Here is a 15,940-nt window from a genome sequence, read left to right on the forward strand (position 1 = left end):
TCTTTATCTGTTTTTACTTTTTAGCATCTACGTTTTCTCTTCAGGATTTTGAGATGTGAAAAGTATGTTTAGAGAAGTAAACAGAAGCTTGTACTTACATTCATTTCTATAAAGCGATGATTTTCGTTGCGCTATCGTGTAAAGTTATAATTTTTGCCTGTTTAAGCAAACAAAAATGCAGTTAATGCACCGAAAGCTGTATTCTCCCAAAGTGACGTCTCAAAAACGAACACGTCTAACAGTGGTAGGGTGTTTGTGACCTTACACAGAATGTCACGTGCAATGTCTTGCCGTTGTAAAGCTGCATCCATGGTAACAAAACAGCCAGGGCGGGGGAGATTCCAAGATGGCTGCCGAGTAGAAGCATCTCCGCTGAACAAAATAAATCTTAAACTGGTTTTAAAAAAGAAACCTGTTCTCCACTTTTAAACCGATCTTGTGTTAGAAGAAACTGAGATGTATAAACGTCGAATCGTAAGAGAATGAGAATGTAGCAGGCCAGAGCAAGTTTACTGAAGTTTCATCAGGTAATATTTTTCTATTCAATTCAATTCAATTTCATTTAAATCGCATCAAAAGTCGCCTCAAGGCGCTTTATATTCTACATTACATACAGAGAAAACCCAACAATCATATGACCCCCTATGAGCAAGCGCTTTTGCGACAATGGGAAGGAAAAACTCCCTTTTAACAGGAAGAAACCTCCGGCAGAACCAGGCTCAGGGAGGGGCGGCCATCTGCTGCAACATGGCCTGTTATGAGTAAGCTAGCACCTTGAATCCGGCGACGCTCAATGCATTGTGAGTTTCCAAGTCTCCAGCTGCGAAAAAGTCTCTCTATGAAATGGAGAGTAGCTCTTCACAGCAAGACTGTTTTTTTTTTTTATATGGAGTCACTGAGGAAGCCAATGGAAATATAAAGGGGAAAGTGGTGGAGCTGTGTCCGAAAATTCAGGCTGCTGCTGCTGTGGACAAGAACTCACCTGAAACTGTTAGCGGCCAACCCAGGATCCAGGTAGTAAAACTTGAGTTAACAAGCATCCCTCACTTATACTTTTGAGATTTGCTATTTAAAATATATTTTTGTTATTTCCTAGAAATGTTCAAAGTGTTAATGTGTATTTGAGCTCAGCAAGAGCATCTAAGCATCCATTGTTGTATTTTATATTAACTTGTTAAAGCATCTCTTTTTCTGTTATTTTGTTAAATGCCAGGGGTTTAAGAAATATTAATATTTATATTAGACTATATTAGACTTTATTCCTATTTCAAAAGCAGCTAAATACTACATTTAGTTTTGTCAAGAATCTCACTCTATAGCTGTGGTTCTGTTTATATGTGGTACTGCGTGTAGGGCTGGGTATCGTCACTGATTTCTAGAATCGATTCGATCGATTCGATTCAATTCGATTTTGAATCATTTCGAAATATTATTATATGAACCATAATATATATAAAATTATGATAATTCAGCTTGTATATGTACTGTCAAAAGAACCCTCTAAGCCTTGTGAATGAATTATATAAATTTCAAAATTAAGAACAGATACTAAAGCAGTTACAATAATGTAATTTTTAATTAACATTAGTATATATTTATTTTCATACATACATTTCAAGTGGATCAGGGATCCAGTGCAAATAGAACATATCTTTTGTAAACATCAGTAAAACCTCAGATAAATAGTTTTGCTGTTAGTGTCTCACACAGCTTTTCTGAAATCCACTATTGTGTTTTGGAGACACACAGGATAACACAGCGTGTACAAGTGAACTGACAGAAACTGACCGATCAGAAAATGAAAAACTGCCTTTTAAAATACTTCAAAAAATGAAAACATACTGAACAGTATTGTAAAACCTCTGTGAAACTCATGCAATTTAGCCTTATTTATAACTACCCTCTCACTTCTTTGAGACTGTAAGGTTTTTCTGCAAGAAGAGAAGCTGGTCTACATGTTGTGGAGTCAGGTAGCTCCTTTGTGCGGTAACAGTGTCACCAGCAGTTGAAAACACTCGTTCAGAAGGAACACTGGTCCCAGGTATGGAAAGATACTGCTTTGCTTGTAGAGCCAAAAGAGGATACTCCCTTTCACGGTCCCTCCACCAGATCAATGGATCCTCAGAAAGTGCAACAGGCTCAACGTCCCTGTATCGATTCACTTCTTCCTTTGCCTTCTGAGTTGGTGTTTTCTGTGGTGCTGATGTTTTTGTTGAGTAGGCTGGCCCAAGGAGAAAAATTAATGCAGAGTCCTTTGACCTCTTAATTGGAGGGGCATAATCCACTTCATTAACACCACCAAGAGAGATGTCAGGGACAGTTTCCTCAGATGTGTCACCATCAGACTGTCGCTGTAGAAAAATGAAAACTTAATTAATAAAGAAATTACTATTTATATTCTAACTCGAGTAGTGCAAAAAAAACAATAATTTTTTGTTTTTGTTTCTGTAACTCACAATAGCGGTGTCCACGTTCTCCAAACCTGCTGCTTCCAACACCAACTGAGAGAATGTGTTGTTACAGGTCTCTTTGGACAAGAATGGCAGGGCCTTAAAGCGAGGATCTAATGCTGATGCAATGTACAGCTTGTCCTTTAGGGCCACATATCTTGAAAAGAGATTTTGCACATTTAAGTCAGTTTATTATGTTGGATATACATGTGCATGGTTACATACACTCATGCAAGATCAGAAACATTAATATACGACTTTGTTTCCATAATTTATATATAAACATCTATAGATAGATAGATATAAAATCAAAAGGCCTATTACTAGACAAGAGGGCTTAACTAACATTTTTATAATATATATATTTTTTCACTATAGTAAGAATTTTCATGTAATACATACATCCATACAGTTACACTCATTCATGGCATATACACACAATTCATAAACATACCTTGACTTCAAGTTGTCGTATACAGCAGTCTTGAGGTCTTTAATCAGTGAGGAGTCGTGAGAGACACTGATCATCTTCTCCAGCAGCTGTGCATGCAGAGGTGCAATGATGGAAAGGGTCGGGGACTTTTCTTCAGACATAACCAGTGTGGCTGCTTTCAGCGGCTTCAAAGCTTTCACTATATCTTCTCCATCAGTTATGTCAGCCTCTGTAAGACTACAGAGATTACTGTCACTTCTCCTCACTTCAGGTGAGAGTAGAGCTGCAGAGATTGCTGGTTGTTGCTCTAGGAAGTGTTCCAGCATGTCCAACGTGCTGTTCCATCTGGTCACCCCATCAGTCACCAGCTTATGGGCAGGTAGATTCAGTATCTTTTGCTTCTCTTTAAGCTTGCGACTTGCAACAGTGCTGCGATGAAAAAAGGATGCTATGCGTCTCACTCGGCCAAGCAGCTGAGCAACAGCTGGAACTTTCAGTCCTGCTTGTGAAGCTAAATTGAGTGTGTGGGCAAAACAACCAATGTGCAACCAGCCCGTTATTTCCACAGCTCGCACCATATTTGCAGCATTGTCAGTTACGATGACTGGATTTTTGTTTGTAAGCTCCCATTCTTCGATTGCTTTGAACATAATTTCAGATAAATTAACTGCTGTGTGGCTTGCTTCAGTGGTTCTTGTCTGTAAGACATGAGACACGAGTCTCCACTCCTGGTCGATATGGTGTGAGGTGATAGTCAGGTAGTTATCTGTTGCTCTGGATGTCCAGCTGTCACAGGTTATAGCGACTCTCTCTGCTGACTTGAGTGAGGCTGTAACATCGTGTTTCACTTTTTCATACATGTTTGGGATTACCACTTCACTCAAATGTTTGCGTGTTGGTAAAACATAGCGTGGTTCTAGCGTATTAATGAGGTTTTGGAAGCCATCATTTTCAACAACGCTGTACGGACGTATATCTTTACATATGAAAGTTGCGACAGACTGGGTTATTTTTTGGGCACGTGGAGAAGTGGATGCCAACTTCACTGCAAATGCCTTTTCGAGTGAGCGTTGCTTGGTGTCGGCCGTTTTTGCTAGCGGGATATCTGTATGATGCCTCGTTAAATGATTTCTGAGATTTGTGGTATTTCCACAGTGCTTTACCTCCATTTTGCACATCTTACATACGGCTTTGCTTTTGTCCGGCTCTTCACTGTCTTCACAGTTCTTAAATCCAAAGTGTTGCCAGACATCTGCCTTTAGGCTTGGTGGCACATTCCCGGGAGTAGCCATGATGGTCCATGCGTCCTGGTCACTTAACTCTGGCGTGACTTCCTCATGTTAACCGCTTGCAAGTTTCATACGCGGCAAACTACATATGTATATAAAAAAATCGATTTCAGGATTTAATGAATCGATATCGTTTTATTCCAGTTAGAATCTATTTTAATCGACGAATCGATTTTTTAAACCCACCTCTAACTGCGTGCTTTATATCTTGTTGAGAGCGCACAGAGTGATCTCACAGTGACTGCATACTTTGCAGGGCGCCGACCGATGTATGTAAAGGCCACAGGCAGTGTGGGCTGTGAACGCTGAACAAATAGTATGGCATCAAAAGAGGCAGGGCAGCAGAGACACCAAAATAAGCCAAGAAGCAGATAAGGAAAGTTCTGAACCTCCTCTCCTAAAGAAAAAAATACCAATCTGGTTATGTCATCATTTAATTTTTAGATGCATTTTTATGACATAGCACAATGTCTGTAAAATAAACTATTTTACAAAAGTGTAAATGTTGTAGAGAACATTCTAGTGAGAAAGATCTCTGTGTTTTTTCTGGACAATTGAAATTGGCACAAACATATTTTGAAGTTGTTTTGATCAAAATTTCATTTTCCTGATGCAATAATTACTGGATTTGTATTTCAAGGCTTTTGAAGTACAAATCCTAAAATGTAACTGTTGTGGCAATGCAGTCAAATCCAACAAATGCATAAAAACAAGTGGCTGCTCCTGCTAATGTCCCCTAAAAACGAAAAGGGGAAAAACCTCCACTGCCATATGTGCTGGTTTTATTCAGGGTCTTATAGTTCCTGTAAACAGTAGATAAACTGTATTATCTGTTAGAAAAGTCAAGCAGCTAAAAATAAAAATAAAAATAAAAATATAGCAGACGCCAAAATAAAGGGAAAAAGGGGAGGCCACACTCAGATCGATTTAGACGGTTGTCTTCAAATCTGTACCAGTTGTTGATGTCACCCTTTGTGAATCAAGAGAGGATCAAAGAGCAACACCAGGATGTTAAGTGCTGCAAAACCCTTATTTACAGTGGCTGATTCCTTAACACCAAACGCAAGAATCCCTTCATCATTTTTTTAACTTTCAATAAACTAATAGCACCTGTATTGTGTTAATAAATAATTAAGATTTTAGAATATGAAACCTACCTGCCAAAAGCATTATGATACCTGCTGCAAAAAAGTCTAAACATGGAGCTAATCCAATTAAATCCATTACAGCCTGTTTGCCCATCATCAAAGGTCCCTCTCCATGCTCTGGCTACACTTGATGTCCCTTACCAACAGAAACCATTAGCAAATGGTACCTGGTGTTATAAGCAAACCATCCAATGGCGTTATTGTTATAAATAATGATATAAATATGAAGCATTTATTTTTGTTAAATACAATGTGATTAATTGTGATTAATATCATTCCTAATATACTTCTCTAAAGAAAATATCACTATAATCACTAAAAAATAAAGAAATAGATAACTGAGATGAATCTTTATGGAGCTTGAAAACCAAATTTAGTGGCAGAAAAAAATCCGACGGTAAGTATATGTAAGAAGTGCATCTTTTTGCCTGTTAGTGTTACTGGACTGGAGCTTTAGGGACAATACTGCAGTTTGTTCAGTGTCCATGAAGTTAGCATTTGCTCAGTAATTCACTTAATAATCGACGTTGTGGAGTTGGTTACACATCCGTTGGCCAGCTTGAATCTGAGAAAATACATTTGAGAACAAAGATGTAAGATCGGTCCCAAAGTCAAACGAACACTGAGGGATCACTGAGAGCTAAAAACGGTCTAACTTCTTTCATCTTTAATAAAATGATCAGCGTTGCTGCTTTACCAGGTTTAACAATTAAGTTTAACATCCAGGCATCCATGAAAACAGAGTTTATTCAATTTAACTGAGTTAGAGGTTAGCAGGAAGTTAGCTCGCTAGTTTCCACCTAAACATGATCATCATAATCAGTGTTACCAATTCATACACTGGTTTATCATCTAGACTTTTTGTCTCATGCAGCACCATGATCAGGTCCAGGTTTTATTTCATCTTTGATTTTTCAGCTGCTGTGCCTGAGCAGCCTCCCAGAGACCCTTTGTTGCAGTTAGTCTTCCTCCAGAAGCCAACTGGCTGCTTGATCCAGCTCTGGCTGCTGCACTGGGAAAGAGCAGTGAGGAGGTGGATTGATAAATGAAATTCATAACAAAAATTCATAATGGACTTTTTCCATTTAGGAATAATAAAAATCAGCTTTCTTTTTAATTGTTATTATCTGACAGTCAGATAACCAGCTTTTAAAAACATATTCATAAACACTTTGCAGTCAACAAAATTTGCACAGAGGTTATAGATGAAATAAAAGTATCACGTGTTTTCTAGGTGTGTTTATAACTCTGTTATTGTACATATTCTGTGTTATACATCATAATCATTCCAGTCTTCTTTTTTTTTTTTTTTACTGTTTTAATCTTTATAAAACTGTTATTTATTTATTTATTTTTGTGATTTCTGCTGCCCTATTGGTCTGGTCTCTCTTGAAAATCTGAGAATGTGATATTCATAATAAAAGGATTTAAACGTTTACTGCCAAAAAATTATTGCACTTCATAACAGAAATGTGCTAACTGGCTTGAAATAGATTGAAACTGTTATGAGATTGCTTCAGGGAGCAGACATGACACCGTCTTTTAGGTTTCGCCATCACTTTGTATTATGCGCACAACACCACCCTCCTCTGGCTTCCACATGAACTGCACCTTAAACATCAACTGTTCACAAATGTCATGACACAAACAAACGTTTCAATACCGTAAATCACTTTTTGGACTGCGATCACTTTTTGGCACAACATCAGCTCTGATAACATTTAAAGCGCATTGAAAAACTATTCTTTAATGCTAAAAATCCATTATCAATTGTAATTATTTATTTATTAATTTAAATTTCAGATATCGATCTTCATTTTTGTAAACTGGTGAATTAATGATTTTTTTAAAGAATTAAAACGACAAAGTTTGGCAATATATATATATTTTTTAAAAAAAGGATGAATAAAACAGTAAAATAAAATGAGAAATATATATATTTTAAAAGCTATGATAATTAGACGAATTTTATTTTAAATAAATAAAATAGATTTTCGGTGACACTGGGAGTCATGGTGATGATGACGTGTTTGAGTGCAGGTATAAAAGCAGGAGGCAAAATTGGAATTCGGGTTTCACGTTTGAGCGCAAACAGGAGCTTTTTCCCACTAGTGCTGTGAAAACTCGGATTTTTCAAACTACAGCTGTTTGAAAATCTTCAAGAAGGATTTGCAAAATGACTTCTACAAACTTCAATCGCGAGATGCACCTGCTCTCCCTTTTCATTGAGGAGGTGATAGATCAACGCTATGGTGAGTACAGCAGGCTAATATGTCAGAGTGCTAGCAAACAAATACAACTTAGATTTTTGTCTTTTATTGTTTGGAAGTAGGACTTCATGAGTGTTAACATTTAGGATGAGATGTTTCATACTTGAGTAACATCAATTTTAACATGTGCCAGTACACTACAAAGATGGCGCCATGTTTTTTTTTAATTGCTGAAAAAAAAACAATTGAATGCACGTGCCCTGGAAACGACATAAGGCATTGGAGGACGCTGACGTCAGCGCGCGGGCCGTTTTTGCATGTAGAGGGTTTGAGTTGACATGTTTGGGCTGCTGGCGCTGAGTTATACATGAAAGTTTCATAGATTGTGAATGTGTAAAGCTGGAGAATGGAGTTTTAAAAGTTCACAGAGTCGCTGGATGAGTTTGAGATTGAAACAGTGTGTGCCTACAATAAGGAGGTGTGAGGTTTCTCACCTAAATGTAGCTGCTTTATTCTCAAAATATTGATGCTCAACTAATATGAAGATATTAGTCCTTAATGTGAATGCGTATTAAAACCTCAGTGAAAGTCCATGCAGCCTTACGCCACATGAAAACTTTTACCACATGAAAAATGTGAAGGCTTTCATAAACAATGAGTTCTGCTGGGAGCTTCTTACTGTTTGTGTGTGGAAGAGCTTATGATGATGTAAAGCCATGTCTGGACAATTTAAATTCAGGCTTTAATTTGTGTGATCACATGATTAACGTAGACGCACGCTTTGCTTTCTCGTAGCTGAGCTGGTGAGTCCAATCACTGCACCTCAGATGGTCGTCATTAACTTGAGGAACCGTGAACTGAGCAGCAGCCAACTGGACTCCATGTCCCACCTGGTCCTCACTCTTTACCATAACCTGGTGACGGGGTCCAAGGACTTTCCTTACATACCTTTTAAAGGATTGTTCCACCGGGACCAGGTGACGACACCATTTGTCCATGTGAGGCAGAGCCAGAGAGAGAACACCACTCCTTCTCCTCCTACGGACTCACCAGCTGGCATGATGCTGCCGCCTGCGGGCTCCAGCTCTCATCCACGCTTCCTGACTCCAGTTCTTCCAGAGAAAGTGGATCTTGCTGTGCTGAAGGCAGATCGGAGGAACTGTGTCCGCACCCTGACTGTCGACGGCCTCCCCGTCACCAGAGTCATCTCCACTGTTTACCGAACAGAGGACACTGAGATGACGAACCGCTGGAGAATAACAGACTACAGCGCGGACGGCAGAGTTCTCACTTCAGTGCTCTGCCGTTTTCTAAATATGTCGGCAAAGCGTGCTAAGAGGAAGGCTCCGGAGGAAGAGAGCAGCATCCGGAGCCCGACTCCAGCAAGGAAGCGCTTGAGAATATAATATACAGTGAAGCATGTCGAACGTCAGCAAGCCTGAACAAAGTGGTAAGTAGTAAATAGTGCTTAAGGTTGTTTCTAAAATAATGTCCTAAAATATTTGAAAATCGTCAAGGTTTTAACTTTTATTCTTTCTTTTCTGCCTCTTGTTTCTAAAAGTCAGGAAAAAGAGTCACGCTGCGAAGAAACACCACACAGAAGATTTTCCCTCAGTAAAATGGTAAATATATTCATCTTGTTATGACGTTTGCTCACAATAACCAGGAGTGTTCCTGTGTTTCTGAAGTGATTCACTCTCATTTGGTGTTATTTGGTCCAAAGACAACTGATGGTCTTCAGAGCAGCATGAACGGCCGTCACCTGAGAGCAAGACAGTCCTCGGGCCTTTGTGGTTCCCTCCAGGTACTCCAGCTTCATCCCACAGTCCAGAGAGATGCAGTTAGGTTGAATGTGAGTGTGAATGCTTGTCTGTTTCTGTGTTAGAATGACCTGTCCAGGTTGTACCCCCGCCTCTGGCCCCATAACAGCTGGGATGGCTCCAATCTTGAATTGGATAAGCTGAAGAAATGGATGGAAGGATGATCCAAAGAGAAACATTGAAGGCCCTCTCACAAAAAAAGATAAGAACTCATTTTACACATTGTTGAAACATCCTGAAAGTTATTTGTTGTTATTTGTTTTTGTCCCCCTTGTGGTGACGGATCCGTTTCTGCAGCGATTCCCGGTGGGCTCGGCTCGGGGGCCGTCCGTCCCGCTGGGGGTCTGGTAGAGGACTTGGCTCCCTGGGGGGCTCAGCTGGCTCCGCGTGGCTTTGACCGTTGGCCACGTGGTTTGCTACGGCTATCTCAGGAGGAAGCTGCCCTAGAGGCTTCTTGGGAAACTCGTCCCCTTTACCTGTAAAAGATCGGAGGGGGAAAAAAGGTGTAAACGCATTAGAACGCCATCAGGAAACAAAGGTGAGCGGTGATGACTGAACACACTGTGTGGCGCTGGTTCACATCTGATGACGTGTCACAAACGGGCACATGAATTCATGCAACAACACTGCCATAGAGAGTACAAAATAAAGGAGAATACACTCATGAAGACACATAATCACATATCCACAGGCAAAGAGTGGGAGGAGGATAGGGAAAAAAACATCAGAAATAATGTTTGATATAAATTCCCATCATGGGAGACTCAATTAGGAAGAGACACTCTACTGAGCGTGCTCTGAAATTATTAGTCTTTCTACATTTCATTAAACAGTACTCGGCTGCAGTAGTAGCTCCAGGCTTGAAAGGTCATACAGAAATATTTCTTGATTAATGAACCTTCTTAAATGCACTGAGACTTATAAGTACAACTATAAAAAAAGAGAGAGAGTACTCAGCTTCTACAACCAGTACAAGGTTTGACATTAGTACTCAAACTTGCTGCTTTACATCTGAAAGAAATGAGCAGAGCTGACAGGAACACACGGTGTGGGTTATGTGGGTGTTTTAAGGGAAAAAGTGATGACCAGAGTGAGGTCAGGACGACAGCAGCTGGAAGAAGAGGAAGCGCTGTGGGAGTTATCCAGGAAGTCGACTTACTGGACCTGCATCCACAGACTAAAGAGCGTGTGCGTGACGAAATTACCCACTGACCTCGGTCACTTTTGTTCCACCACAAACTGCTTAAAACCCACCGGGGGACAAAGTTAACGTCTTTCACTTATTTAATTTATTGTTTTAATTTAAAAAAAAATAGAAACTTGGGATTTTCTACAAATTTCAACTGATGAAATTTTTTTCCTAACCAACTTTTCTGTTTTGTTTTCTTCGTTCATTTCCATTCACGTTTATTAGACGAGCCAAAACACAATCATCTTTTTCATTCGTGCGTTTTATTAGATAACAAAATACAAATCAAACTTGTGTTTCTTCTGCTACTGCAAGACTACAGCCCTCAATCAAGAGGTTTATACAGTGCTGTGAAAAAGTGTTTGCCCCTTATTAATTTTGTAGTTTTTTGCATATTTATCACACTTACATATTTCTGATATTGGAACAAATATCAATATAAGACAAAGATAAGGGAAGAATACGAAACGCAGTTTTTCATTTGTTAAGGAGGAAAGACGTTATAAGCCCTTAACCCTAATAACTGCTTGTGCCACCCTTGGTAGCAACTGCAATCAAACTTTTGCAGTTACTGACTACGTGTGTTTCACATTGCTGTGGAGGAATTTGGGCCCAGAATTGTTTTAATTCAGCCACACTGGAGGGTTTTCCAGCACAAACAGCCTGTTTAAGGTCAAAGCACATCAATCAGATTTGCGTTTAAGCTTTGACCCGGCCACTCCAAAGCCTTCATTTAGTTTTTTTTGAGCCATTCAATCACTGTCCTGCTCCAGGTCCAAAGTGTTTCAGGACACAAACTGATGGCTGGAGATTCTTCTTCAGGGTTTTGAATCTTAACTGAGGTAAGTAAGGCCTGCAGTTGTTCAGATTTTGTTTTAAGTGTCCTTTAACTTGTGTGATGCAAACAGAAAAGTGATGCCAGTGTAGTGAGCGATGGTTTTTCCAGCATGACTGTAGAAATGCTGCTGTAGAGTCTTTTCACCTCACCTGCTGACAGGTCAGAGGCAAATAAAATTGCTCTTTGAAGTCAACACCCCTGTATTAAATGCCATTTCTGCAGTTGTTGGAAACAATAAAGAACTCAGAGTACTGAGTAAATTACATGCTGTGGTGATTAAAAAAACTTAAATTAAGCCAAGTAAACACTCAGAATCATAAAACTGTCAAATCTCACAGTTCAGCCTATTCAGACACAAGGATGCAGATTAAAATAGCCCTGCTGCACAGCAGCACATGTGGCAGCAGATAGCTGTTTATTTGAATCATATTTGCTTTCTGGTAGAACAAGAACGCCCCACAAGGTCTGCAGATATCGTGATGAATAGATAATCAGTGTTCTTTAATTTACCTGTCAGTTTATTTATATAACCTCTGTGTGTGTGTGTGTGTGTGTGTGTGTGTGTGTGTGTGTGTGTGTGTGTGTGTGCGTTACCTGTCTGGGCTGATTTTGAATGCAGGGTTGGCTGTAAATATGTTTGAGGGGCTCCAGGATCTCTGTTCCTCCAAGATCAGCCTCCATCTCCTCAACTTTCTTCAGAGCCTCCTCCATGGTCTTCTGGCTGTACTCCACACTCTTACTGCCATGAGATACACATAAGTGTCACAGTACTGGCTCTCTGACCCAGTGTTTGTGTTTCAGTTCTTGGTTTAATATTCTTTGATTGTTATTCCTGGTTTTGGTTTCCTTTCGTTTGTGCTTAGTGATCTTAGTTCTTCCTCCCTTTGTATGTTTCTCGGTCTGTGTTTAGTCTCTGCCCCCGTGTTTTCTCTGTGCCTGTCCTAGTCCCCAGTCGCATGTCTAATCACCCTTGTCTCCATGTTCCCTCTGTTACAGAGTCAGTCATGTCTCTGTGTGAAGCCCGTATCTCTGAGTCTGTGTCTTTGCGTATGTGTCATGTTTCCTGTTTTACTTTGATAGTCTGTGTCCTATGTCAGTGTATCCTGCTTTGCTTCCTGTCTCTTTATGTCGGATTAGCCCCAGCTGTGCTTCCCTCCTGTTTTCCATTCCTTCGTTACTCCCTGGTATATTTAAGCTGTGCTTTTCTCTGTTAGTTGTCATGTCCTCTGCATTAGTTGTGTTCCTCGCGTGTCACGTCACGTCACGTCACGTCACGTCACGTCACGCCACGCCACGCCACGCCACGTCACGCCACGCACTCCCAGTTTAGGTCATTCTTCCTAGTTTGAGTTTTTGTTTTATTTCTAGTGCTCATATATTGTGTTTCTCAGTTTGCTTTTGCCAGTGAATAAAAGCTGCTGCCTTCAAGTTAAATACTCCAGCTTAGGCTCCGTTCACACTGCAGGCGAAAGCGCATCAAATCCGATTTTTTTGACCCTGTGCGACCCATATCCGATCATGCTATGACAGTGTGAACGGCACAAATCCGGTATTTTCAAATCCGACCTGGGTCACTTTCGTATGTGGTACTGAATCCGATACATATCTGATGTTTTAGAAAGCGACTGCTGTTTGAACGGTCATGTCGCATTAAATTCGTCTTTTACGTCACTGACACAAGACAGACGCCAATTATCAGCGCCAGAGAAGACATCGCGAACGCTTCCGGGCCATCCAGTGTAGATGTCAGTGAAACTATTGGGAAGACAGCGTTGGAGAAACGTGAACATTTTATTTGTACTTGTAACAACCCTTTTGGGTTATAGCACCACTAGGGGGGGGTTGCCCTACTATTGTAGTAGTTGTGGGAGTCTCCTAGTGGGTGTGGTGTTGTTAGCGGCAGCCATTCCATGCTGCTCATGTTCCATTCTCCGAGGAAACACCTTACTGTTGTAACGGCCTGGCGCCGGCGACTACCGAACCCCGCACATGTATGTACGGACAGAGTAGAGCCGTGGAGACCTGGCTTGTATGGTCTTATGTTGCTGATAATGAATAAAGGTCTGTTGTTTAATTTAACTGACTGGCTTCGAGTTATCCGGCTAACCTCCACACCACATGCCCACTGGACCTGCTAGCCGCTCCTTCCTCACCAGACTGCTGTTACATACTGTATAATCTGCAGATTCTGACAGAAATCTGCAACTATCCTTTGAAGCACCGCTCCTCTCTAAAACAGCAATAAGGATCATTATTAGGTTATTTACATTATTATGTAAATAACAAAATAACTTAAAGCAAAAATTGGGAAACGTAAAGTCCGAAGTCTTTATATTAAGGGCCATCAGTCAAACAATATTGTTTGCTCTGGGTCTAAACAGAGCGCGTTGTGTGTGACGTCTTCTTTGGCGCATGCGGGCCGCTTTGAGCGTTCACACTAGAGCGCGTTTGCTGTCACATTTTATTTGTAGTGTGAACAAGCAGACAAAAAGGGTGGCTGTAGCTCAGGTGGCAGAGCAGGTCAGCCACTAATCAGAAGGTCGGTGGTTCGATCCCAGGCTGCCTCCTGGCTGCATGCCAAATATCCTTGGGCAAGATACTAACCCCATGTTTGCCTACTGGTGGTGGTGGTCAGAGGGCCCGGTGGCGCCTGTGTCCGGCAGCCTCGCCTCTGTCAGTGCGCCCCAGGGCAGCTGTGGCTACAATGTAGCTTGCTATCGCCAGTGTGTGAATGTGTGTGTGAATGGGTGAATGACTGAATGTAGTGTAAAGCGCTTTGGGGTCCTATGGACTAGAAAAGCGCTATACAAATGCAGGCCATTTACAAAAAAATCGGATTTGATCAGAAAATCGGAATTGAGCATTAAGACCTGCAGTGTGAACGTAGCCTTAGAGTCCTGCGTTTCGTCCAACCACTACCTGCCACACAGCAAACCTTGACAATAAGTGATTGATGGCTGTTTAGCACTGCCAAATTCTACATTGTAATTCAATGAGTTTCACTCATGCACTTTCAAAACTGCCTTTTAGAACCATAACGTAACAGCAGCTTACCTAAATGAGCTGTAAGTATTCTAGAAATGCATTATCTGGTGTAACTAGAGCAGATATCTTATTACACACTTACACACAAGTGACATCATTGACTGAAGCACAGTTTTATGGACTGAATCACTCACGAGAAGATGTGTTCATAACCAAAACTGTAAATGTTGAAATAGCAGCCCATTGGTAAGCTCTTCAACAGGAGCAGCAGAGTGTCCTTCAGGGAAGAGGGAGAAGATGATGAGGCCACTGTGTGAGAGGAACACTATGAAACACCACATTATGAATACCTTGGCACTGCTGATCCGAGTATTACTCATACTTCCAGATCGATCCAATAAGAACACGAAATCTCCACATGAAGCCATTGAAGACATCACAGACTGGGTGAACTCAGGGTACAGACTCACCATCACCACTGGATCACCCATCAGAGAGTCTGAAACACATGAAAAGGACAGAAAAATGTCAAGTTTAAATTTTTAATATTTTCCAACATGTTTATAATTGTGGTTTATATTCACTTATCATGGTAATAAATGTCATGGTAATTCTGGGCTTTTATTGATTCTCTGAACTGTTTTTTTGAGCGTGAAATAAAACTTTGTTTTTTTTAATATTTAACTTTCTCTAATTCACACAGGGTCAAAATTATGCAAGCATGATGTTACCACCACCATGCTTCACAGCTGGTACAATGTTCTTAAGTTTGAAAGCCTCTCCTTTACTTCTCCAATACCTCTTATCATTATGGCCAAATAGTTCAATCCTTCTCTCATCTGACCGTAACTCTCTGGAAGGTATTTGCTTTGTCCACGTGACCAGCTGCAGATTTCAGTCAAGTGTAAGGGGCTTCTTTGTTGGCACCTTCTCAGTCCACAGCTTCACCATGGACACTGACGCCCAGTACAGTAACACTGGTGTTCCAGCAGTTTAAAGTTCATGTCACGCTTGAGAATTACTGATACTTGGGTTGTTCCTGAAGATCCTAACCAATTTCTTAAAATTGAGAGTTTTGGTATTCTTTACAAACTTATTAAAGTGATGACACATCCAAAAACAGAGGATGTGCCAGTGGCCCTGGGACCTCAGGTGGTGGGTCATTTTCACACTTTTGTACAGCATTGGGTGCAGGCTGTAGTGATACTTCCGTGTGATTTTCTTTTGGGTCCACAGCTGCTGGTAAGTTCTAGTTGGATGATTGTTTTATTGTAATTTAGGACACTGTCGACAACAACACAACATTCAGTTTTCTTACTATTTTATTCTTTATTTTACTTCTATAATTACAAATAAAATTGTATTAATATTTGAGCCAGCCTGCCTCGGTGTGCATCCTTGAACTTGTGCGACCATCTCAAAACCATTTGAGATGTTGCTCAGGAAGAAGTAGTCAAGGAGTTAGCACGTAGATACTTAGAAGAACTGAAGGCTGTTGGAAGTAGTGTTAAAGCAGGTTTCTTGAGTGTTATTCAGAGTGAGGTCAAAGAAGCTCAACATTACTCTGAGACTCCTGAA

At 40.6% G+C, this 15,940-nt stretch overlaps 2 protein-coding genes and 1 long non-coding RNA gene across 4 annotated transcripts; 2 read left to right on the plus strand and 1 right to left on the minus strand.

Moving 5' to 3' along the window:
- Positions 1-1,657: 1,657 nt before the first annotated feature.
- LOC146369482 (E3 SUMO-protein ligase ZBED1-like) lies at positions 1,658-4,368 on the minus strand. Its single transcript, XM_084910241.1, has 3 exons — positions 2,905-4,368; positions 2,457-2,607; positions 1,658-2,351 (listed from the first exon to the last, which is right to left on the minus strand). Exons 1-3 carry the CDS (start codon positions 4,173-4,175, stop codon positions 1,905-1,907), a joined length of 1,869 nt encoding a protein of 622 aa, XP_084766367.1. The 5' UTR covers positions 4,176-4,368; the 3' UTR covers positions 1,658-1,904.
- A 2,869-nt stretch (positions 4,369-7,237) lies between these two features.
- LOC146369483 (uncharacterized) lies at positions 7,238-8,968 on the plus strand. The gene is made up of 2 exons (XM_084910244.1): positions 7,238-7,572; positions 8,326-8,968. Exons 1-2 carry the CDS (start codon positions 7,497-7,499, stop codon positions 8,934-8,936), a joined length of 687 nt encoding a protein of 228 aa, XP_084766370.1. The 5' UTR covers positions 7,238-7,496; the 3' UTR covers positions 8,937-8,968.
- A 103-nt stretch (positions 8,969-9,071) lies between these two features.
- LOC146369484 (uncharacterized) lies at positions 9,072-15,482 on the plus strand. 2 transcript variants are annotated; one of them, XR_014797370.1, is made up of 5 exons: positions 9,072-9,152; positions 9,254-9,334; positions 9,416-9,888; positions 10,765-11,381; positions 11,997-15,482. It is a non-coding gene; the product is annotated as an uncharacterized LOC146369484 (long non-coding RNA). The 2 variants fall into 2 exon arrangements; XR_014797369.1 differs by having other exon boundaries at positions 9,416-11,381.
- Positions 15,483-15,940: the final 458 nt, after the last annotated feature.

This window comes from Perissodus microlepis, chromosome 17 (genome assembly GCF_051167445.1).
Source record: "Perissodus microlepis isolate ML-2025 ecotype Zambia chromosome 17, ASM5116744v1, whole genome shotgun sequence".
Taxonomy (NCBI): Eukaryota; Metazoa; Chordata; class Actinopteri; order Cichliformes; family Cichlidae; genus Perissodus; species Perissodus microlepis.